This window comes from Pezoporus occidentalis, unplaced genomic scaffold (genome assembly GCF_034315485.1).
Source record: "Pezoporus occidentalis ecotype Australia unplaced genomic scaffold, CSIRO_AGI_Poc_V1 ctg202, whole genome shotgun sequence".
NCBI lineage: Eukaryota > Metazoa > Chordata > Aves > Psittaciformes > Psittacidae > Pezoporus > Pezoporus occidentalis.
Genome location: NW_026913879.1, coordinates 824,158 through 848,950, shown reverse-complemented (window position 1 = coordinate 848,950; position 24,793 = coordinate 824,158). Strand labels below are relative to the sequence as shown.

The 24,793-nt window shown below is 54.4% G+C and overlaps 1 protein-coding gene across 6 annotated transcripts in view; it reads right to left on the bottom strand.

Annotated features, from left to right (window-relative positions):
* The window catches only part of PTPRS (protein tyrosine phosphatase receptor type S), a 170,624-nt gene that overhangs the window by 83,861 nt on the left and 61,970 nt on the right, over positions 1 to 24,793 (bottom strand). For 5 of the 6 annotated variants that reach the window (XM_062618729.1, XM_062618731.1, XM_062618730.1 and 2 more), the window contains exon 2: positions 6,040 to 6,206. The exons of the other annotated variant lie outside the window; for it this stretch is intronic. In XM_062618729.1, coding sequence (XP_062474713.1) covers positions 6,040 to 6,127 — 88 coding nt within the window. In that variant the 5' untranslated portion in view covers positions 6,128 to 6,206. The remainder of the gene's footprint in view (positions 1 to 6,039; positions 6,207 to 24,793) is intronic. 6 annotated transcript variants of the gene reach the window in all.

Here is a 24,793-nt window from a genome sequence, read left to right as displayed (position 1 = left end):
TATCTGCTGTGCCCTTGGACGGAGCGAGCGGCTCCTCTGCCAAGCCCTACCAGGGCTGTTTAACGTCTGCAGTATGAGAGCCCCAACCCAAGCCGGAGCCCGATTACACTGGACATCAACATGGCCAGAGAAGTCCTTGCTCAGAAAAGCAAACCTGGGCAGCAAAAGGAGGGCAGGAGGGTTCAGAGGAGCAGTCACAGCGCAAGGCCGCTCCCGACTCCCGTTCAGTGCCCAGTGATGGTTCTGCATGCAGCAGATGGCATGAAACGTGACTGCGCTCATGAACTTTAACAATCCCCCCAAATTAAAGGCAGCCGCAGTGCAGGGAACATCACAGCAGCTTTCTAAGGTGGGAACTGGGACCAATTAAGTTGCAAGAGAACATCCTTGACTGGAGGGGAAGAGTGGCACAGAGTAAATCAAACTGTTCTTCAGAGATTGTGTCCCACAGGCCAACTCGAGCCCAGATTCCATCCCACACACACTCAACAACGACATTCCTCTGGTCAGGCGGCCTTGAGACGCACTCTGCTTGCCTTCTAAGAATAATATTGGGCTTGCCAGGCCACACAAAGGGTGGGAATACCCTCAGAGATTCCCTTTAGTGCCCCGGGAGATTCCTATCTTGCTGGTCTCAAAAAGACACAACCACACAGCCCTTGGCAAGCAGATGAAAAGCTGATGTGAGCCAGGGTCTTGGGGAGATAACCAATGCAAGAACCAAGTGAAAAGGACACCCAAAGGGGAAAGTCCCACAGGAATAAGTACTGGCTTCCTGGTAAGGCCTGACCCAGAGTGAAAGCCCTCACTGGCACCCAGGGCTGGTGAAGACACACTTCTCCTCTCTCACACACTTTCCACACAAGGCGCTTGTTTACACAACAAACAGATGCTCTTTTCCCCTAACTTAACCATCTAATGAAGCTGAGCAGCAAGAACCTCTGCCTGGGAAAAGCTCCTTTACCAGGAGACACCCATGACTGGGTCCCAAGCACCCGTGGCTGCTGCTGTCCCCAGGTGCTCCTCAGCAGACATTAATCTAATAAGCATTTGCAGTGAGGGGCACAGCTGAGACCCGGGAGGTGACAGCATCTCCTGCCCCCAAGGAAGCGCTTTCAAAAGATGACTTATTTCCTCTCCAGTTCCTATAGGAGGCACACAGAAAAGAGCCAAAGAGCTACATCACTCAATCCAAGCAGGGAAGGTTTAATTTCATCAGGCACTTAGACAAGGTGACACAGAAGCTTAATTCAGTGTCCTTGAGTGGGATGACAACCAGCCCAAAACCCTCAGCAACCACAGCCTGGGTGGCAGCTGGCAGATGGAGAAGGCAGCAAAGGAAAGGGCAATTCAGAAACAAGGACAGCAAGGCATCTCCTTGCCTACATGGGGAACACAAGCAGCAAGAGGATCTGGGAGGGAAGCAGGGATCTCTGCCTTCGAGGAGGACGCAATTCAGATGCTGCCTCCTCCTGCATACCATGAAGACTCTATCACTGAAGGAACAATGTGCGACACTAAGCCCACCACCTACCAACTGACCACACAACCTCCTACATGTCCCCACCTTAACTTCTGCACCCCCTTCAGCCCACACCCATGGGGAAAAAGCCTTTTTGCACTATCCCCCTGGCTCCTGAACCCAAGCAGGCACTCTGTCATGTACCCAAATTGCTTGTGGGGCAATTCAGCCTCCCCTCCTTTCAACATCTTCCTTCCCTTTGGTCAGTGCTGTTGCACTATCACATATCAGTCTCAAACACTTACAAATGGAGCAGCTTTCTCCCACAGTGGAGGAAGATTCACTTCTCACTGATGTCGTCTTACCACGTCTAAGATGGAGCTCCCTTGATTTTTACTACCATCTTATCTGACAACTGCTGTCTTGGCCAGCAACAGATCAAAGCCAGGACCTCCAGAGCTAAAAGCTGTGAGCTCTGCTGCTGAGGCTAATCCTCTGTGGATAAAAGCATGGGAGGGACCATTCAGCAGAGAGGAGTCAGATGCATCTCTAAGTTGCTGGGATCTGGATCTCAGTGAGACAAGCCTGCAGCCAGCCACCAGCTCCTCCATCACATGCCATGGAGCACACACATTCCACACACCTTTCTTCATTGCACCAGCTCCCGAACACAGCCCTGCTTCATCAGCCTAAAGAAGAGAAGCTGCGTGGAGACCTCAGAGCAGCTTCCAGTGTCTGAAGGGGGCTACAAGGACGCTGGAGAGGGGCTCTTCGTCCTGTGCTTCCATGACTATGACCTGCTCGAGCTCCAGTCCCAACCCACCACACGCGTTTTCCACCCTCTCCACCAGCCTCACATGTGTGGTGCAGCCCCTGCTGCCATCTGCTGCCAGGCTCCACGGATGCTCTGCAGCTCACGGAGCACGAGAGCCCCCCGCGCACATGGGCCCAGCATGAATGACTCTCTTCTGCAAATTATCAGTGGAGCAAGGGCAACAACAAGGGAAGCGAGCCAGGGTAATGCGTCATCAAAGGGGCTTTATTCTCTTATTTTGTCAACTGCAATTTAGATTTAATTATTTATGGTAATAGTTCAGAGTGCGCTGGTAAGCGTTCTGTAATGTCATTTATAAAAGGAAGGAAACCTAAGTAATAACTAATGTTTGCTACTGCATCTGCTATTAAATCTTTGCTGGGGTGGAGAGAGCCACACACCAGCCTCCTGTGTATGCAAAGTACCAATTAGCAAAGCACTATTGAAAATGCAAAGGTTTAATCAATGGGAAAAATCCACTTGAAAACAGTGAGCATGTTGATTTCAGTTATCAAACCCACTGCATTTCTATACAGTAAGCAGCCTTTTATCTGCAACTGAGGAGCACTGAGGAGTGGGTACGGTGCTCCTCCGGATAGCAGAAGAGGGCAGGAGTACCTGACCACTGCCCCAAGGCCCAGCCAAATGCGCTCTGCACAGTGCTGGCAGGAAACATCCCACCCAGCTCCAGCCACCGAGATGAGACTGATTTTGCCTATGCACACAATGAGCTGTTTCAAGGTGCTCGCTGCAGAGGTTTCATGACTCAGGTTGGGTCTGACTGGGAAAAACAAGGCTTGGTTCTGTGCCCAGGTCCAGCAGCCATTTGGGAAACTATTCCCTTCCCCAGCCCCATACCCACACCTCATCTGTCCATGCTGTTGGGTGTTCTCCCAGCTGTGCAGCACATCTGGGCACAGCTCTTAGGAAGGCCTCCCCTAACTCACTGCAGCAACGTGGATTAATGCTGCTTGCACAACCAGCTGAATCCTCAACAAAATAACACATTCCAGTTAGCGAGAGGCCATTGAAAATAATCCTGGAGCGAGGAATTTCCAGGTCTGTGCCTGCCCCTGACCATACAGAAGAAACAAAGAAAGTGTCCATACACAACCAAAGAGAAAGAGAAGAAACAGGTCTGCTTTCTACCTCCCAATGATCGTCCTCGTCAGCTTCCCAAGGAAGAAGAGCAGGCAGACAGTGGTGTGGTGCTTTGGGTTTTTCATTTAAATGGCAGTTTCCTTTAAATAGAACGTTCCTGCCATGGGAAGATTTAAATCACTGACTGAGATCAATTAGCCTGGGAAACAAGGGAAGTATTTTAATGGCCGTCTGATTGCAGAGGCCACAGCTCCTCCAGCGCTGCACTGGAAGAGGAGGCAAGTTCCAGCTTTCAGCCCCTGTTCTGCTGCAAGGGGAGCCGTTCCCTGTGGCGCTGGGGAGGTTCTGCCCTCCAGGAGCTTCCCAGGAGAGTCCCAGGGCTTTCCTACCTGTGACGCTGGGCTTCCCACGGCAGCAGGGACACCAGCCCAGGGCAGCACAGACCCTGGGGGCTGCAAAGCCTTGGCAGCCCCTCTGCTGAATTAGGGCAGGAAATCGGGTCAGCGCCGTGGCAAGCACCAGCCAAATGGAAGGCAGCCAAGGGATTACACGAGAGGCAGTGTGAGAGAGCCCAGGGCCATCTGATGGGAGAGGACACTGTCAGAACAGAGTGACAGCTCCTCACACAGCCTCTGCAGTTGTGACAGACAAAGCTGTTTGCTGTTTGCATGCCTCAGTGGGGAGCACTGCAGACCGGCTCCGAGGCTCCTGACTGCGCTCTCCAGGCAGAATTCAGCTGCCTCTCCAAGATCAGGAGCTACCAACTCAGCAGCAGGAGCAGGCAGAGGGCAAGGGCCATGGGGCAATTCCAACTGGCATGCCCAAAGGCAGACAGGTCAGGGAGGTGCTGCAGTGCTCAACAGGTCAGCAGAAGAGACAATGTCCAGCCCCTCCAGCTGCACTGCAAGCAGGTAAGATCAGCCCCACCTTGGACACCGCATCCTGCAACCGCAACGTTCCCTACGTGTGAGCAGCAGGAGTTAGAAAAGCACAAAACCTCCCTGTTCAGGATCCAAGGACACTGCAGAGCTACGGAAGAGAGAAACTTGGCTGCGAGCAGCAAGGTGTCTGCTGAGCAGTGACAGACTTCAGCAGGGCTTGGGCCATGCAACTGGTGCCTCCTGCGTGTGCTCAGCATCAGCCCTTCCTGAGGGCAGGTTTCCACCACAAGAGCTTCGGAGCAGCCCCACAGCACGTGGGATCTCCCAGCTCTGCTGGAACCTCCGAGATCTCATCCCACAGAAGACAAGGATGGACAAGATGCTCGCTCCTTCCCAGCAAAACCACACCCATGGGAAAACCAAACCCACGGAGCCATGATTTTGAGCAGCCTGTTTCCTGCAGAGTGCCCACTCCCAGCAGTGAGCACCCAGGGCCTGGGGTACACTTAAAAGGACCCCAGTTTTCACAAGCATGCAGCCATCGCAGGACGTGATTCAGGGTCCTACTTACACAGAGAGGCACTTGTACACACATGAACTCTCCATGTGCGCCTGCAAAGCTGTACTGCTTGCTTTGAAAACAAGAGCAGAGTGGTTTAGCCAAGAGTGTTACAGCAAATCAGTGGCAAGAATGAGACCCTGGAGCCCTCACGTGGGATTTGCCACTGTAACCATCCCCTGTACTGCATAAAGAGGCAGGAATAGAGATTTCTGCTTTGCAATCTTCTGCTTTTGGAGGAGTCAATGGAGCCTACCTACCACCAGTGCCCATCTTCACAAGCCAATGAGGCCTCTTGTTCCAGCTGGGCCCAGGTGGAACACAGCAGCTCCAATGGTAGCTTGACCATGTACCCTAGGTGCTCATAGCATGAACCATGTATCCCGGATGCTCACAGCCTTAACCATTTACCATAGGTGCTGATAAAGAACCTACAAGGGCACTGGCTGCAACATCCTGGATAAATGGGCAAAAGGCTGGTGCCAGGCTCCTTGCTGCCAAGCACTGCACTGCTCCTGCTGCTCCTGACAGCAGTGGCTCAAACTGGAGCTTCGTGTCTTTATGAACACCAGCGGCACCATCTGAGGTCCAGCCTGACCCACAGCTGCACACCAAAAAAGTGGCCCTAGAACACATCTCCCAGCAAGAGCAGGATCCGCTCGTGGTAATAAACCCCGATACCAAAGTGATTACATTGAACGCTGTCATGGGCTGTGCTGAGCACAGCAGCCCTCTCACCAGCTCCAAGCAGCTTTGTGGGGAGGCAAAAAAACCCTAATTCCATCAGCTTGGCAGAGTCTATTCCCCACTGACCCCAAGCGATCAGCCTCCATGTCGAAGGAACATTACATTGGAGTCGATGGAGATTTTCACTTGGGCTTTTTTTTGCTTCCCCTTTTCCTTTTTTTAAAGCAAGAATTGAAAGGCAGCAAACCTAAAACTGTGTTAAACTGGACTTGGTTCACCCAGGGGAAGCACAAATGTAACATTCTCTCTTTGGATGCTGTTTTGAATCCAGCCCCAGCAAGGAACGTGACAACAGTCACTAGTGTCCGACATGCCTGAAGGGCAAGAGCAGGAGAGGACAACATGGGCGAGCCGGGGCTGGGAGAAGGGGAAGGAAGCAGCAGGAGCTGCCAGGCCCTTCCCTTCTCTCCGGTTCTGTGGCAGTTTTAGGGGCAACCTGCGCTGGCCGGTTCAAAGCAGAGCAGCAGTAACTTACTTTCAGCCACGCAGCCTACGAGCAGCACAGACAGGAGGTTCACGAGGGAGACCAGCGAAGACATCCCAGGGCTGGGAAGGATCCTCATCCTCTGCGGTGGCCTTCAGCCCCAGCCGGAGGGCTCCGGCTCAGCAGGACTCGCGGCGTCTCCCCAGCGTTGTCAGCACCTGCGGAGGCACAAAGGCACTCAGAGGGAGGAAGGGGGGAAGCGGCATCCATGGGGAGGAGGCACCCAAACGGGGCCCAGAGAGAGCCCTCGCTGCGGGGGGAGCCCAGGCAGCCTTCGCCCTGGTACCACGAAGGACTCGGGTCACAAATTGCCCCGAAAGGGCGATTTTCTCACATAAGCACAAGGCAAGCAAAGGAATCCATAAACCTGGCACAGGAGGAAGCACGCAGAGGGATTGCTTCCCTGCCTGGGCAGGCTCTGTGCTCACCCCAACCACCCAGCCTGACCCTCAGCCCTGGGATCAGCATCCTGAAGGCAAATGCACACTGCCAAGTCTCCCAGGATCCCTACCATAAGCTGGGATCATAGCAGCTCTCCTGCATGTCCCACAGTCCCTATGCTGCCCAGTGCCTCAGCCCCCCACCGAGGAACCGCATTACAGAGCTAACACAAAACTGGCAGAGACAAAACCTGGAGCAGGAGGTACCACAGCCGATCCTGATGGATCCTAAGGCACATTCCCATGGAGACAACGCCTGGCTCCCAGCGGAGCTGCCTGCTTGCAGTTTTATCCTGATCCCTTTTCAAAGCTGGACTGGCATTAAGGGAGCTGTATTCTTAGCAGCTACCCCAGGCCTGTGTGTCAGTACTGGGAAATGCTTCATCCTTCAGTGACAGAGGTGAGCTTTGCCCCAAAAGGGCTGAAAATAGAGTAAAAACTGTGGCCACAACCTCCTGGTAGGGTCAGCAGCTGAAGAGGTTTCCATCAGCCACTGAGCACCAGAACAATGGGATGCAGTGGTGTGAAGGATGCTCTCAGATGTGCACGGATTCCTTCCTGCCATTGGTTACCCCAGTTAAAAATCAAACCCGGGGTTTATCACCTTTTGGAGAAGAGCCAGGTAGGGGATATTGTACAGGATCAAAGGCTTTCAAAGCACTAAGGGGATAGTGAGGTTGCTTAAGCTTTCTGATACGCATCAGGGTAAGAGACCATTGGGACAGGCAGGGTGAAGGGGCATTTTAATCCTTTTCTGTCCTGTTAACTCTCCAAAGCTGGACTGGACAGAATGAAAAGCAAAGGCAGGATAAACACGAAGCACTCGTACGTACTCAGCCCTAAAGAGCAACTTCTCAGCGACAGCTTGGGACTTGCCCTTTGAGGTTTACAAAGCCTCTGCTGTGTGCTCTATGTTAGCCCAGCTCCAACGTGCTTCAGCCCTGCCTTGTGCAAAGCAAGCAGAAATACTGATACTGTCACAAAAAAAAGAGACCAAATTGGGATTATAGCACTAGGAATCTCTTCAAATGTTTGCTCTAGACACTCAGAGGAACACAAAGGCTCCAGCCAGACTTAACACGGGGATCGCAGGGTTCCAGGGCACAGAACAACGCATTGGGGTTTCTTTTGTTGTTGTCAGAGGCGAGCAGAGACTGGGAACGTTCTGAATAGCTGTGATGGGAACTGCTCATTAAACTGGGGATGTGGTGGCAATGCCAGCACAACAAAATGGGACCGTGATGCTGTTCGCTGGCTCTCCCTTCTTCAGCCATGCAGCTCCTAGTTCCAGCGAGGCTGGAGGGGGACAGGGCTGGAGTCAGAGCGAGCATCCTCCCAACCACATCAGTTCTCTGTTACCCCCTCAAAGGGCAGAGCAGTGCAGAAGATCTTGGTTCTGTCAGAGCAATATCCCCCTTGCCACAGCCCCAGTAAATGCCTCCAAACACCAACTTGAGCCTCATCTGCTCTCCAAATGCAGCACCAGTGACCCTCCACGGCTCAGAGCAGCCAAGAGGCTGCGCTGCCCCATGCAGCACCCCCTCAGGAACCCCCGATGCTGGAGCTGAATGCAGGCACAGGAGGGAGACGTTCCAGCCTGGCAGCTCTGCTCCCCCACACCCAGCACAGCTTTTCACGCTGTAACGGGCTCCGATAGAGAAGGTCTGGTAAAGGGGATACAGCAACAGCTCCAAGATTAGAGAAGGAGATGCCAGAGGGTGACACTTCCGCTCCGGTGCTAATGTGCTTCCCGAGCCCTCGCCAGAGACAGAAAGTGCTGGCAGAGATATTAGGACATGTCAGCTTCAATGCAGCAACTCATCCTTCAGAGCAGGTCCGTCACTGCCTCTCTGCCCCTGGCTGTGGGATTTTCAGGACACCAAGATGTGCACCCACCTGGATCCCTCATGGATAGCAAGGAAAGACTGGGACAGGAGCTTGCTCTGCTATCCTGGCAGCACCCTGGCACTAGGGAGACTGGAAACAGACCCTAATCCTCAGCACGATCCCTGCCTACAATGCAGAACATGCCACCACGTGTGGCAAGCCAGCCGCCATGCAGCAAGGCTCTCCTGCCCTCCTGGCAGTGCCCAATTCAAGTGGGAATGGCTTTGAGGAATGCTCAAACCACGAGGGCTCTATCCCAGATCCTCTTTCCCTCTGCTTACCTCGTCTATGCTCTTGGAAGCAGGCCTGCATCACTCCTGCCTGGCTGCTGAGCACCCAGCCAAGGCCCTGGCACCACACAAGTCAACATAATGGCAGTTTTCCTGCACTGCTCCACGGACCTTCAAACCCTCTCTGAATGCTCTGGCACAAGATCTCCTGCAATGTAAGCAAACCACCTAATAGACCTCAATCCTTGCTAAAGAATGCAATTAAGCGAAGCCGTGGCCCCCCCGTGGGGTCAGATTTGTGCTAGATACGGTCACATTTCAGGAATAAGATTAATTCTTACAGGAAAAGGGCTCCTGTAAGGCATTCATTCTGTGCACGGCCTAATCTCCAGCTCTGCCTGTACAAGCATGCACCTCATCAGTGCCAAGCACAGGATCTGCACGAGCATTGTTAGCAATAATAGAACTGAGCAGCATCTGCAAGGAGCAGCTTCCCACTGCGGCTCCTGCAGCCAGCATGGAGCGAGGGCACCAAGGGTGCAAGGCACAAAGGGGGAAATGCTCAGTAGCACCCACATTTCTTAAGAGCTTAAGTTCCACTGAGAGTCAAAGGGACTTAACTTAAGCCGCTAAGATGCTTGTGAAGCTTTTCCTCCCATTTCGGAGGGTGCCGGACACCCAACTCCCCTAAGCCACTTTGAGGGGATACAGGAGGAGGGGGCCTGATCTCCAGAGCAGTTTGGCTGGCCCGGGCCTCACTGCTTCAAGAGGAGCCTTTGGGAGATGCTGCAGTTACAGCTGTGCGGATGGGTCAGCCCTATGCATGCACGCTGCCATGTGGTGCTTTTCCTCCACCCTCATGGAGCCAGCGATAGAAATGTTAGTTCTGCGTTTAAAAACCCATGAACGCAGGAGGGAGGGACCATCCCTTCATTTCACATTCACTGGAACAGAACAACTGGAAGACCAGTTGCACCACAGAAGCATTTGGGCTTCTCTTCTGTTTCAGCTGCCTGCTGAAGGGAGAAGGGTGACTTTAAAGCAATTCCCTGCGAAAAAGTTCCACCCAGATCCAGCAGATGATTAAACATCTTCATTTTCTGCAGCTGCTGCAGGAGAATGACTCCCATTAGACGTATCAATCGGAGCAAACACCTCGCAGGCAGAGGGCTGCGCCGAGGTCTCTTCTCCTCCCAGCAGCACCAGCTTAGTTTGTGCTGCGTATTAACCAAGGGCACTGGGTCACTTCATTTCCTCCCAGCAACCTCTTTATAGAGAGGCAGAAAAGCTTTTAGCAGAACCACGAGCTCATTTGTCACCTCCCCTGGGGACGGGAGAGACCAGATTTCAATTTGCCACCCCACGTTCCCTGCTTGCTCCCATCTAACACCCTGCCCTGGGCAAACCCAGCGCCGCCGGGGCTGGGACCAGGAGCCAACGCTGGAGGCTTGTGCTGTGTGCCTGGATCGGGCCCAGGACCCTAAGTGGCACCTTCCATGGGAGCAAGGAGATGCCAACGTGCCGTGCTGCCCCACGTGGGCCGTGTCCCACATTCTAACTGCTTTGCTGGCAAGTATGAGCCTCTTTTCCTGGGGAAACAGAGCAAAAGGTGTGGAAGAGGCCCTGGGTGACACGGTTTAATGGGAGCACCTCGGCAGTGCTGGGGTAATGGTTGGACAAGGTGATCTTAAAGGTCTTTTCCAACCGAGTTGATTCTATGAAGATGTGAGCACTGGAGTACTTGTTCCTAATGCTCATATCCCCCTCCCCAGCCACTCTCGCGCTGACCAGCAAAGCCCTATTTAACGGTGGGGAGAGCCCACAGCCATCCCAGCTCCCTATCAGGCACCTGAAAGCCTGTGATGGTGATGCCTCGGCTCGAAAAGCAGCTGTGAGCACATGGGGCTGCCATGCACCCATAGCACCAACCTCCCCCACAGCTTCAATACACCTTGAGAACACAAACACACCCTGCCCACCAGCAAAGCTCACCTCAAGGCCAAGCAGTGGCTCTGAGTGCCCAGCTCCAAGGGCTGGGCAGAAAACACTGAACCCAAAAGACGATCCTGCCTGAAGAATGGGGGGTCCCGTGGGGTATTTCCAAGCCTGCCTCTTCCCCTCTGGAAGCAGCCTTTCTTCTCCACTCAAACACAACTCCCAAACCCACTCCACAACGCAGGCCGTGGTGCTGGCAAACACAATTAGAGCAGCCCGTGGAGATGCTTCAGAGCTGAGCACCACTGTTTATCTAGCAGGGAGCTCCTTAGATCTTAAAATAATATTTACAAGAAAGAGGCAGAGTATTATCTTCCATGGGGAAACAAACACAGATGGAGAGAAAAAGAGCTTTGATCAGGGCTGTCTTGGTCCTATATGCTGCTTTTCATCCCCAGATCTCCAAGTGCTTTAATATGACAGTATTATCCCCTTTTACAATGTGGGAAACCAGAAGAAGCTGCACACTGAGACAGTGTTCTGAGCACGAAGTGACACTGCACACACACATCCTTTTTCTTCCTTCCTCAGTACCTCTGGTCCTCCCATGAGTGCAAAGTGCCCAGTGCTGTCCCCAGGCAGCAGGCACAAGAAAGCCTGTGCTGGTGGCAGCTCCACAGCATGGCCAGAGAGAGGCAATGCCAGGAGCATCCTCCTGGGCTGGAGACTTCTCTGTGGCCTCCCCTCTCTGCACCCAGGGCAGGAGCTGGGCTCTCCTCTGAGATGCACAAAGGCAGGGAAGCATCTGACCCAGGATCATGTACTTCCCCTCTGCCCCATCCCTTTCTCCTCGCTCACACACAACCACACACCATCCTTTAGCATTTACCAACAAACCACTGCAGATCTGCACCACGCGCCTGACAGCATCCGTGCTCCTCAACAGCTCCATTTCCCCGTGGTTCAGGGTAATACTTGGTGTCTCTTTCTCTCTCTTTTCCAGGCCCTCGAGCTTTATTTATTTATTTCAGGAGTCATTCATCATTAGCCCCAGCTCTGCTGCCTGACAGACTGCCTGCTCCTTGGGGCACAGGCTGCATCTCGCCTCCGCGCCCACCCCGCGCCCGCCGCCAGCGCTGGGTAAATAATCATCCGTCAGCCTCATCCCGCAGCATCCTCAGCACAAAGGGATCACCTCCAGCTTCTGGGAGGATGCATCGTGCTGAAGAGAGAGTCACCAACATCCCCCCCCCGAGCACCTGCACCCCACGCCAGGGTGATGCTGGTTAATGCAACTGGTGGGGAAACAGAAGGCAGCAAAGCACCAGCCAGGCCAGGAGCATGGGAGACCAGTCCCTGCCCGCAGGGTCCCATCGCTCTGGGGCAGGACTGCAGCATCCTGCCCCCCTATTGCTGCAATGAGATTGTGTCCAACCAAAGCATCTTTCCCAGCCTTCGGCCCAAGCAGATGTCACAAAACAGATGAAAAATCGAAAGAAGAAAGAAATGGAGGGAAGTTAATTAAGAACATGGGGCACTTTATCAGCTCCAGCTCAGAGTGCTGGTGCAGGATGTCACCAAGAACAGCCTTCTCATTATAGGCAATTGCTGATCGATCACCTCCACTTGTTATCTTCATCAGCGCTCTGAACCTGGCACAGAGCATGTGGGACCTGCACCATGCTGGTGCCCCCATAGGAGCTCACCGCGGGTGCAGCATCTCTCTGCCACCAGCATCACTCAGGGACCCCCCAGCTTCCTCCAGGTTTTACTCCCCAGGTAGACCCAGCCCCAACATGAGCTATGACAGAAATAACCCCTTAATCCCCAAACCACACACAGGCACACCTCAGGCCAAACCCAACCCTCCTTCCATACATAACACCCTGGAGAACCTCAGCCGAGGCCTGCAGACCCAGGCAAAGGCCCCACTGAACCCCAAGAGGCTCCTGCTGCATAACATGAAGTTGGCTTGAGTTTACACTAAGACAAAGGAAAACTTAACCCCCTGCGCATCCTATTTAGGGCCCCACATGGCCAAGAGGGTACAGAGGTGCTTTCTCATTCTGGAAGAGAATTAAACCCCAGGGGCTGGAGCAGCTCAAGCCCACACACAGGCAAAAAAGCCTTGGGAAACAAAAAAGGAAAGGAACATGCTTCCATGGCCGGTACTTGACATGGCCACTTGTGTTCATGTCCCTGGGTAGCCAGGCTGGCAGATGACACCGGAGAGCTGCAATCCCTGCATCCCTGTGCAAGGATGGAGGCACCTGCACTCACTGCTTTCATAAACACAAGTGAGAGGAAACAGAAGTAGTGAAGCAAACACACCAAGTTTAACCTAATTACTGCCTGGTGGTAAATGAAAACCATTGTGGCAACAGCACACCTGATGGCCTGCTTTGTTTCCTCATCCCCCATAGGTTCAGTTGTGCTCCAGTTAGGAAGGGCTGGAAGCAGTGGTGGGAACGGGAGGCTGAGCCTGGCACAAACCACCCCACAAATCCCGCTGCAGCCGAGGCCGGGGATCCTGAGCCACAGTAAGAAGGATAAAGAGGTTTTCTGCCTTTGCCCACATCACCGAGCTGGCTTCACCACCACGGCTTAGGGACCAGCAAGTAAAGCTAATCAAGGTTCTTATCTTCCCTGCTCAGGAGGCCCCATTGCTGCACACCGTGGACATTCCGGAGAGCGACTCTTCATCAGGGGCTGCAGCGACGGGACAAGAGGTGATGGGTTCAATCTGGAACAGGGGAAGTTCAGGTCGGACGTAAGGGAGTGAGGGTGCTGAGGCCCTGGCGCTGGGTGCCCAGGGAAGTGGTGAATGCTTCATCCCTGGCAGAGTTCAAGCAACAGAGCCGTGGGTGCCATGGTCTAGGGTGAGGCATCCATGTCCATAGCAGGGGGTTGGAACTGGATGTGCTTAAGGTCCTTTCCGACCCAACCCATTCCATGATTCTGTGAACCCTAACTCACCACCAGCCAGCACACAGGGCAATGTGGCTCCTGCCAGCCCGTCAACGCCTGTCTAATCCAACCTGCCTTTTCCTTCAGGAGTCAATATTCCTCCATTCCCTTGCCAGGCGCTCCAGCCCTGCCAGCCAACACAGGGGGTTAAACTCCATAAAGAGGATTTGGTTTTGAGCTTGCAAGACAGAAGATGAGCAAATCCCTTCCCTTGCTCTGGCAGGAATCCTGTGTCTCAGACCCACCAGCCAGGGGAGATTAAGAAAGGAGGAGAGAAAGGAAAAAACCCATCCATCATTCACTGCCATGATCTCATGTGAACCGAAGAGCTAAGCTGGGAGGATGCTAGGTCACTGCTTGGGCTGGTGGACCCTGCACACCAGCAGCCACCAGAGCAGACTGGGCTCTCTTAGGATGCGCTGCTCAAGGTCAGCAACAGGGCCAGGAAGCCAAGTCCATGCTCCCTGCTCGCTCCCCCTCTGATTTCCTTCTGGCCTGTCCATCTTAGGGGAGCCTTTGGCTCTTGTCTTGTCCTTGTAGAGCCCCCAACTCCAGCGGGTGCCTCCAGGACTTACTTGAATGCATTGAAGAAAGGCCCACAGAACACAGCAGCCAGGCAGGGCTCTGCTGCAGTCCTCACCTCCCGGATGAGACGCACCATTAACGGGCTGCTCAATGAGCACGAGCTGGGCTCATCCTCGTGGTGCTGCCACTCCTGCCTGGCAGCCTCATCCCACCCTGCTGCCTCGCTCCTATTAACCATGATTCTCCTGCTGTTCTGTGCTGCAGAGCGCGGGCCTGCCGGGATAACACACATCCACCCCGGAGGGCAAGGCAAAGCGACCCAGCCACCGCCCGTCCACACCAGGGATGCATCAGAGGCAGCATAGAACATTTACAAGCATTCCGAGGCTGAGAATATCCCTGCTCCAGCAGGCTGCAGGAGAGGAGCTTGGGAGAGGACCCCATTACCCAGGATTCAAACAGACCCCACCTGGCAGGCGCTTCAGTTTGTATCTGAGGTTTTGACAAGCTGGTGACACCGCCTCGTGCCTTTGGTACCCGTCAGGCAGCACAAAGATGAGGCAAAGAGAATCTTCCGAGGAGGCTGGCTCAGTATTCCTGACAGCGCTCCTGTCACGCCAGGCAGCACGGATGCACCCGCCCCCCTCCCGGGAGAGGGGCAATGAATTAAACATGCAATAATATTTACTCTGCAGGTGAAGACCCTCATCCTGACACAGGCTGGGAGGAGGAGGATGCTTCCTGTCCTCCATTTTCCCCAGGGCAAGGAAAAGCAGCTTGCACTCGTGATACCCAAAGCTGTCCCGTGTCCAGGACCCCACTGCCTGCCCCACCAGTGCTCACTGATGACTTGTCCATTCTTGGAGACACGGAGCCAAACAGGAACGGGTCCAACACCAAACCTCTCTCTTTCAACGTGCAGAAGCCACCATATTGCAGGAAATGCTTTTATTCTCCCTGTACCATCTGGAGGCACCGGGAAATGCAAATTCTTTCTGACCCCATCCATTACTGAAGGGAGAAATCTGATGTCCCTTGAAAGTCAAAACTTTCTGCTTCCTCCCCATGCAAGGGGAAAAGATATGGGGGAGACAGAGCTGAGCCCCCTCTGCAAGCCCTTTGGGTTTACAACACACTCTGCCTTCAGGAGCTGACCCACAGCATCCCACATCCCAGCCTCTCAGATGGTTCATTTATCCCCAGCAAATTCCTGCTGCATCCCGCTCAAGAGCCGCTTGTGCTGCCCCTTGCTCCAGCCACGCAGTGCGAGGACAAACCCACAGCATGGATGGACCCAGCATGGGAACAGGGAAGAAAACAAGGGGTGGGGGAACCCCAAACACCTCTTATGGACAAACTCCATTCACTGGTCTGAATTCCAGCCCAGCCCCTGAGGGTGATACCTCGAGGCCAGGGTGGTTCTTACCTAAGGGGGTTCAATGCTTCCAGCAACAATTAAAGCTTTCAACGATGGCCCTGACCTTGCTAAGCCCTGAGCAGCCTTCACCCCGTGCTCCCTGCGCTAATGACCACAGCAGGGATGGGAGCTGGGCTGCCTGCAGTATCTATGGGCATTGGAGATTGCTCTTCCCTCCCCATCAGGATCCCCCCACTCGCGCTCCAGCAGCGCCCGTCACTGCTCTCCTCCCAGAGCATGGGCACGGCTCCGGAGCACCAAGGCAGGGTGCCAGGGAGGGATTGGAGTTTGGTTTTAAAGCCTCCCCCCAGCCCCTTCCCAGCAGAGCTCCAGCTCGAGTTCCCTCGTTAATCTAATTGTTCTCCTAATGAAGATCTGCAATTCCTCAAACATTAATTACCAACGGCAGCAGCAGCAGCAGCTGTGGAACAAGAGCTCCCTGTTCCTAATAATACGCTTCACACTTCTGCCTGCCACAGCTCAATTTAGCTTTGCGTGATTTGGCGAGGGGGAGATAAACAACCTCCAGCTATGGGGAGCAGGGTCTGCAGACAACCCCAGGAGGGGACCATGCTCCCCCCATGCCCAAGGTGCTCTCGGAGCACTGTAAGGCCTTGGTTGGCTCCTCAAAACCCCTTTTTCTATTCCGAATGGGCCAGGGTGATGCCTCCATCTCCATCAGCTTTCAGCAGGTGTAAAGAGCTCTGCAAACAGCTGGACCAGCAGCAGCTGGATGCAGAAGCAGAGGTGCTACATCCCCATCCACAGCGCAAAGAAACCAGCAAGAAAGCAAGAGGGAGGAAAACAAACACCAGCAGGATGAGCTCAGGCAGCCGGGAATGAGTCAGGAGCTGGAGGCAGAGGGAATGGGGAGAGTGGCTCTGGGGGGGTGAAACCAGCCACGGCTCCAGCTCCAGCTATGGAGATGGAAGGAAAACCAAACACACAGGGCCAGAGCCAGCATCCTCACTGCGCTCTGGGGGCAGCTCGTCTTTCCCACCGCAATCCATAACGCAGCTGTGGAAAACCACTGCCCACGTTCACTAAGGTCAATGTAAGGTTCCACACCGTCACCTCCAGCCCAAGGGCGAGATGTGCTCAGCCAGAGGAGAGCTGCCAGCCCAGTCCCTCCTTACAGAGGCTCTAAAGCAGAGGTTGGGAGAGGCAGCTGGAACGACTGGAGCCAGCAAAAGCTGGAGCAGCCCCTCTCGCCAGTGCTGCGCAGCCAAAAATACACAAGGGAACAAAGCAGCACATCCACACGCACACACAGAGAGCCCACAAGAGTTTTCAGGGACAAAAGCAAACAAATGGATTTGTGAATAAATATTGATTTGACAGGAAGTCAGACAAACCCTTCCAAAGACACGCGCTGGCACCGGGTCCCTCTCCCAGCAATGAGCTGCCGTCATCATTCCATGGGTGCCTCTGCACCACCGGCACTTGGAGCTGCTCTGAGGGGTTTGTATCACGGGAACCAGCCCCAGCACTGCTGCTTTGCTGAAGTTCATCCGGGCGCCCACAAAGGGGATTACAACACTTGCTTCCCACTACAAAGCAAGGGTCTTCGGGGCAGGGATGGGCACCAGGTCATTGCTGAACACACTGGGATCTTGGGGTGAAGTCCAGACCCGGCACACATCATGGACCTGCCCTTCCCTGCCTCGCACAGCCCTTTGTGATGGGTTAGTGATGCTCCTGCCCGACCCCACTTAGCTCCCTGCAGCCCAAGGAAGCACCAAGGCACCCTCACCTCCAAGCCTTGCTCTGCTTATGGGACCCAACAGAGTGACCGAGGTGGCAAATTCCACCATGGGAGGGGAAAGACCAAAGCACCACTTCCAGGGATGCTCAGGTAATGGCTGGAGCTAGGCCATGGACCAGGTCTCGTGCTCACCAGGCGGCAATGGAGGACGTGATTCCAGGGTGAGCATCTCAGCACGGATCCTGCACCCCCAAAAGCAGGTTCCCTTTGTCCAGGTCCCTGCCAGCCCCACGAGCATGGCGAGGGGCTGGTGACGCTGATCACAGCTTTCCTGCTCATTTCTTTTCCAATGAGTGAATTAGCAGGCAGGCAGCTGACTCCAACATCCCCTTATCTCTGCTCCGAGCCCGCTGCCGAGGATTTGCATAATTTTAATCTTTCCCACCAATGAGCATGAAAAAATTAGTTTTCCACTATTTTATCTTCTCTTTGCGTTCAATAAACAGAGCTGGTGGCTCTGCTCCATGCAGTTTTACTGGGAGGCGTGAGGAGGAGGGAGGGACGGAAAATCCCACGTCTCCAAGCGCTCGGCCAGGTGGAAGGTTAAACGGGAGGAGGGAGATGGGGGAAGGCTCTGCAAAGCAGCTCCACAAACTGCAGCTGGACACAGACCGAAGCCCAAATTTCCTCACCCAATCCCAGCTGTTTTCTCCATTGTTCCTTTCCCATCTCCCAGCACCAGCAGCTTCCTCCCTTCAGCAAGACTTTGACTTCCCTCTCAAGCTAAGATTTTGCTGGACTTATTACACACAGGGCAGAAGCTCTTCCCTGCGAGGGTGCTGAGGCGCTGGCACAGGGTGCCCAGAGAAGCTGTGGCTGCCCCATCCCTGGCAGTGTTCAAGGGCAGGTTGGACACAGGGGCTTGGAGCAAGCTGCTCCAGTGGAAGGGGTCCCTGCCCTGGCAGGGGTTGGAGCGGGAGGAGCTTTAAGGTCCCTTCCAACCCAAACCAGGCTGGGATCCTGTGACCTGCCCTGAACACAGGTTCTAGATCCCAAGAACATCAGGACTCCAGGGATGGGGTGGGAGAGGCCTGGACAATGAGATCCCACCTGCAGAACCCTCCTTGTCTCTGTCGGCAGGGACAGGGTTACCTCAGGTCCCTGCTCATGTTTCTGTACCCGGTGAAGGTTTCAGCTCCCGGCTGCTGCAGGTACTCAGCTCTCCAGGACCTGTCCTGCCCTTCCCATGGCAGCAGCCCAAGCTCTCTGCAGCAGCTTCCATGCAGAGAAAACCGAGGCTCCCCTTGCACACACACAGACAGGGTTCATGTTTCCTTCCTCCCTGCGGAGCCAAGTGCAGGTCAGAGCACGTCTCCAGCAGGACCACATCTCCAGCAGGACCACATCTCCAACCAGGACCACATCTCCAACCAGGACCACATCTCCAACCAGGGCCACATCTCCAACCAGGGCCACATCTCCAACCAGGACCACATCTCCAGCCAGGACCACATCTCCAACCAGGACCACATCTCCAACCAGGACCACATCTCCAACCAGGACCACATCTCCAACCAGGACCACATCTCCAACCAGGACCACATCTCCAGCCAGGACCACATCTCCAGCCAGGACCAATCTCCCATCAGGGCCACATCTCCCATCAGGACCACATCTCCCACCAGGACCACATCTCCACCATCTCCACCAAACATGGACCAGCCTTTGAGCCCAGGGAGGTCCCATCCAGGGACCCCCAGAGGCAGGTTTGAAGCCAACTACAACCAAAATGCAGGGACTAAGGGCAGTGGGGAGCTCATGGGACTGATCCTCACTCTATGGGGCTGGGAGCACCGCAGGCACTTGCTGTGGGGTCCCCCATCAGCACCATGATGAGGATGGGGGCACAAGGAGCCCAGGGCAAGCAAAGCAATGCCTGGCAGCCCCAAGGAGCCGGTTTGTCCCTCTCCCTCCACCCTCTTCCCTCTGATCCTGGCCTCCACAGAGCCTCTCCCTGCTCCCAGCTAATCTGCACCCCGAGGTGCAATTACCTTCCATACGTTCTCTATTTACGCTCTAAGAACCATATAATTTTCTAGACCAAAAACATAATTAAAGACTGGGAGCTGCCTGGAACGGAGCCTCCCTCCTGCCACGCTCCTATCGCCTCTAAAAATACCCCAGCACCACAGCTCTGTGCCAAGGGGCAGCTCACGGCAGGGCAGAGCCACGGAGCGAGGAGCAGCCCTGCTGGGATGGGTGTCCTGCGAGGGGAATGCACGCAAGAGCACCCACTTTGGGCCCAGAAAGGGGCTGCCCCAACGGGAACCCTGCGCTTTGCTGCAGTCGGAGCTCCAAGGAAAGGTTAATTCACATTTAACTTTTAATGTGGTTTATCTAAACAATTTTAAAGCCTCCAGCAGATGCTAATTGAGAATTAAGGGGACTTTGATGAGGCGGGAGCAGCACCAACCCTCTCTCTGCTCCTGCTCTCGGGCTCAGCTTGGTTGCAAACAGGCTCAGGTGGGTTAATGGCAGTCACCCTCCAGCAGAAACCTCCTGCAGGCAGAGGATGTGCACCCCAGGGAAGCGCTGTACGGACCCATGCCAGAGCAGGAGCCCACGGGGCACCTTGGGGGGGCCAGGATGCCACGGGGTGCATGCCACGCTCTACCTTCTCCATGGAATAACAGCTTCACATCCTACAGACAGCTGAGCATGACCAAGGTCACACAGCAGGGAGGTGGCAGAGCCATGCATCCGCTCCCAGATCCCACCGGCAGGAGTGGCAAAGAAGGAACTGCTCTTGCTTGCTCTCCCCCATGAAGCGCTTCCTTACTCTCAAAAGCAAACAGCACTGCAGCGGGTACAGGATGCCCAGCACTGGGTACAAGACCCACATGTGCTCCGAGCAGGAAGCCAGGGACATGCCCCATGCTCCCCGGACCTCCCCTGCCCTTGCGATCCCAAGGGACAGCCCGAGACGCTGCCAGGTGCTGAGGCAGCGCAGCCTGCACTGGGGTTAGGCACTTGCCAAGAGGCAACCACTGACCCTCCCTGCTCATGAAGCACAGCTCCCAGGAGCAAAGCAGCGTGGCCACCCCTGTGGGAGCCAGGAGCCGCTTCCCATGCACACAGCCCCATGCGCACAGCTCCATGAGCACAGCTCCATGGGAACAGCTCCATGCCCCATGCACACAGCTCCATGCGCACAGCTCCATGTGCACAGCTCCATGCCCCATGCACACAGCTCCATGCCCCATGCACACAGCTCCATGCCCCATGCACACAGCTCCCTGGGCACAGCTCCATGTGCACAGCTCCATGCCCCATGGGCACAGCTCCATGCCCCATGCACACAGCTCCATGCGCACAGCTCCATGTGCACAGCTCCATGCCCCATGCACACAGCTCCATGCCCCATGCACACAACTCCATGTCCCATGCACACAGCTCCATGAGCACAGCTCCATGCCCCATGCACACAGCTCCATGCCCCATGCACACAGCTCCATGCCCCATGCACACAGCTCCATGCACACAGCTCCACGTGCCCGCCGGTCCTGCACAGACACAGACACAGACGCAGGGGCTGGGAGCCGGGCCTGGCTCCCCTGGCCAGAGCAGCTGCCTTGGGTCCCATCCAGCCGCTCCTCAGCGCTGGCTGAGGGTCTCCTGGCGGCAGAGCCCCGCTGGCTGCTGCTCCCTTCCAGCTCCCATCGGCTTCATCTGCTTCCTGCGTGGATGGGCCCAGTCCCAGCAGGGCTCTGGGGAAGGAGCGGGGGCCGCACGTGCGTGGGGAGGTAGAGGAGTAAAGGAGCAATAACGGGGAGGGGAAAGAAACAGAGAAGTGAAAACCAGCTCCGAAACAGCCCTGGGGGAGCTCCGCTGGTCCGGGCTTGCTGTAATTACCCTCCTGCTGCAGAATACAAAGCTCCTGGCTCGGCCTCTCCTCCAACCGGGAGAAGGAAGGTGAAAGATGATTAGGGCTCTTTTAAATATCCTGAAGGGTCAAAACAACCTTTTAATTCATCAGTGAACAAGTCCACACAGGACTGCAAGCGCTGCTTTCCATAGCTTCCAGGGAGCACTCACCCGAGCTCAAGTCCTCCCGGCCCTTTTCAACAGCCAGAAACATCATGGGAAAGGTGCTGGCAATCTATCCCCAAACCACTTCCCAGCACAAGCACCCGCCTGGACACAGCACGAAACAGAGCTGCCGGGCTCCAACCCCAGCTCCATCACCCCGTGTCCTTGGGCAAACCAAGCTGCCTTCAGCGCACTGCTTTCCACATCCTTCCCTGTAATTACGCCCTTCATCGCCTGCTCTTGTTCCCTGCCTGCGTGTGCCGCACGGCACATCCTGCCAGCACGGAGCCCACAGCCAGGGAGGAAAGCTCTGCCATCCCCTCTCCCCATTCACACGCACCTTTGCAAACACCTCAGCCAACCCAACGCAAAGCTCCACCACAAACAGAATCATAGAACCATAGAATGGGTTGGGTTGGAAAGGACCTTAAGATCACCCAGTTCCAACCCCCCTGCCATGGCCAGGGACACCTCACACTAAACCATCTCACCCAAGGCTCTGTCCAACCTGGCCTTGAACACTGCCAGGGATGGAGCATTCACAACCTCCCTGGGCAACCCAGTCCAGTGCCTCAGCACCCTCACAGGAAAGAATTTCCTCCTTACATCCAATCCAAGCTTCCCCTGTTTCAGTTTTAACCCGTTACCCCTTGTCCTGTCAATACAGTCCCTAATGAAGAGTCCCTCCCCAGCATCCCTATAGGCCCCCTTCAGATACTGGAAGGCTGCTATGAGTTCTCCATGCAGCCTTCTCTTCTCCAGGCTGAACAGCCCCAACTTTCTCACCCTATCACTTGCTTTAAGAACCCTGCTCCCTGCGAGCGCTGGCATGGTTTTAGCAGGAGTTGGTTAGAACACTGCCCAGAGGCCAAAGCACATCCCGAGTTCCCAGGAGGGAAAAGCCAAGGCACCCCACAAGTTTTGCCTTCACAGGAAAATGTCGGGCTGCACTGACAGAACCTTCTCCTGAGGTTGCTCAGCCCATCCGCAGCCTCTGAGGAAGCCGTCAGCAACCTGAAGGAGAAGAAAGCAGCATCCTCAGAGCCTCTGGGCTCACTTCAGTAAACAGCCCCCTCAGTCCACCTTGGCTTTGTGTGCCAGGTCTGTACATCCCTCACAGCACCCTAGTGCTGCTGCTCCTGCTGAAACCAGCGGCAGAAAACCTTCTGAAACCTCACTTCTACTGCTTGAAGTGCTGACAGCCCTCCAGAGAGCACTGCATTCCCCATCACCATCCTTGGAGACGGGGTCCAACACAGGCAGTGAGGGTCTGGAAGCCCCTCCAGCACAGCGGAGGCTGAAGGGATGCTCTTCTTTCATTGACTTCAGGGTTAGTTTAGATGCCTTTGAATACACCAAAGTAATCCTTCCCCATCAGAGACTGGAGGGGTCCACCCGCAGAAGGACTGAAGCTTCTGGAGGCAGGACCCTGAAGAGTCTGGAGGTGCTTTCCTTGAGAAGAAATGTGATTGTCAGGTTCTGAAGTGATGAGAGGAGGGGTCTGCGGAGGCCTTTTCCAGGTTTGTTTTCTGTGGGTTTCATTTCAGCTTCTTCCACTGGATTTACATGGGGAAAAAGGTGTCTGAGGCAGCAGCCTGAAAACACATGCGCTTCTGTAAATCCTCCCACTTCCAAGATTGTATCAACAAAAGAAAGGAGGAGGAAGAAAAAAAACAACCATAAATAGGAGTTTAGCATTGACAGGGTTCCTTTGAAGCAGTTTCAAAGAGCTCCACTACCTGCTCTCCTATTTGATTTTGTTCTTTCCAGAGCATCTACAGCATGTTCCTCCAGGTACCCAACGACCCCACCGGCTCAGGGCCCTTCTCTGAAGTGTTCCTTGAAGAAAGCATCCCTGGGTCACCAGCTACCACAACCACTGCTTCAGATGCCTGCCCAGGACTGTGGCTGTGCTGGGATCTATTGCAAGGCATGTTCAATGGATGAGGGGCTGCACATTGATGCTGGAGAGCCAGGAGTGGCTGCTGCCCTTCCAGGCAGAGGTTGTCTTCCATCAATGATAGCCGGCACAGAGAAGCGCTGAGCCTTTCTTTTGGGTGGTATCACCATGAGTGAAAGCCAGTAGGGATCTTGAGCATGCACCACACTTTGGCACTTGAAGACATTTAAAGCATCAGAGCCCTTTGCTGGACGCCACGTCCTTGCTTTGAAATGAGTATTTCCAGATATTGGCTGAATACACTCAGCACTCATAAGAACAAGCAAAGCAAGAAGAGTCCCAGACCCCATCACACGCAGATTGCAGAGACCAGTGAGAAATCATCCCTTAAAATCAGTCATCCCATTGTGAAACAAACCATTTCTACACCATCAAAGCCAGGAAATCTTGCAAAATTATTAACCCATATCTAAAGCTGAGAAATTTACACACAATCCTGGTGCTGCAGGGGGGTCTGCTCCATGTTAACAGCAACCCAGCGCAGCTGGAGACTCTTTGGAAGAGGGCTGCCACAGCACCCTGCCCTGCTGTAAGCACTGCTTGGTCGATGCCCCCATCCTCTTTGTCAGAAGCAAGCAGCTGTAATTCTAGCCCCTATAGCAGCACAGACAGCTCTGGGCAGGGGTAATTGCAGGCAGAAAGCATCTGCTGTCTGATGTGAAGGACCAGGTTGCCCTGGATGACCAGGTTGCCCTGGATGTCCTGTCTTCTATCCTTTGTTTGTCCACCTCCAACAGAAAACTAAGCCTGAAAAGGGGGAGGAAGAAGGAGGTTTGTGAAGCCCAGGATTTGAGGCTGTGCTCCATGGCCCTCTCTCCCCTCCTGAAGCCAATTTCCAGAGCAAGGTTGATGTAATGCCTACGGATCCTGCCCTCCCTCCTCAGGGAATACACACATACATAAAGACATCAACCTGTGTGAGACAGGCAGCCCCAGGACCTGCACAGCTGATGCTGCAAGGGACAGCAAAGCCAAGGGACAATCCCATTTCAGATGCTGACAGGAAAGAGGAACCGCATGCGCATGAACACAAGCCGTAAATACTCAGGAACTAAATCCCATGGATCTGGTGACAACAGCCCCCAGGCACATCTTTACACATTGCCTTTTCCAAGTAAATAACATTACATCAGGTTTATGGGCTTCCCTGCAACGGGCATGGTTGTAAATGCTGCAACGGCATCAATGAGGCAAAAGGCAAAACCATGAGGATCTTCTTGGTGCCCACAACATGGCTCTGCTCTACAAGGGCAGGATGAGATGGGGAACAGGGGAGGAATGTGGTCCGGCATCCCCAGGCAGTGGGAAGCGCTCCTGGACATGGACATTTGCCATTATACACCACGGGATCCCACATGAATCAGATCCCCACTTCACCCTTCCCACTGGCCAAATCATTCTGCCTCAGTTTCCCCCCATGCTACACGACTAAAGAGCGCTGAAGAGCTATTTAATAACAGCAAGTATCTAATTCACTGAAGATGTTTAAGTGCCTCAAGATTTCTGAAGAGGCTGCTATAGGGAAGGCATTAATTTCAATATCTAGTGGCACAGAACATAATGCCAGGCAGATTTTCTGCCATTCTTTTA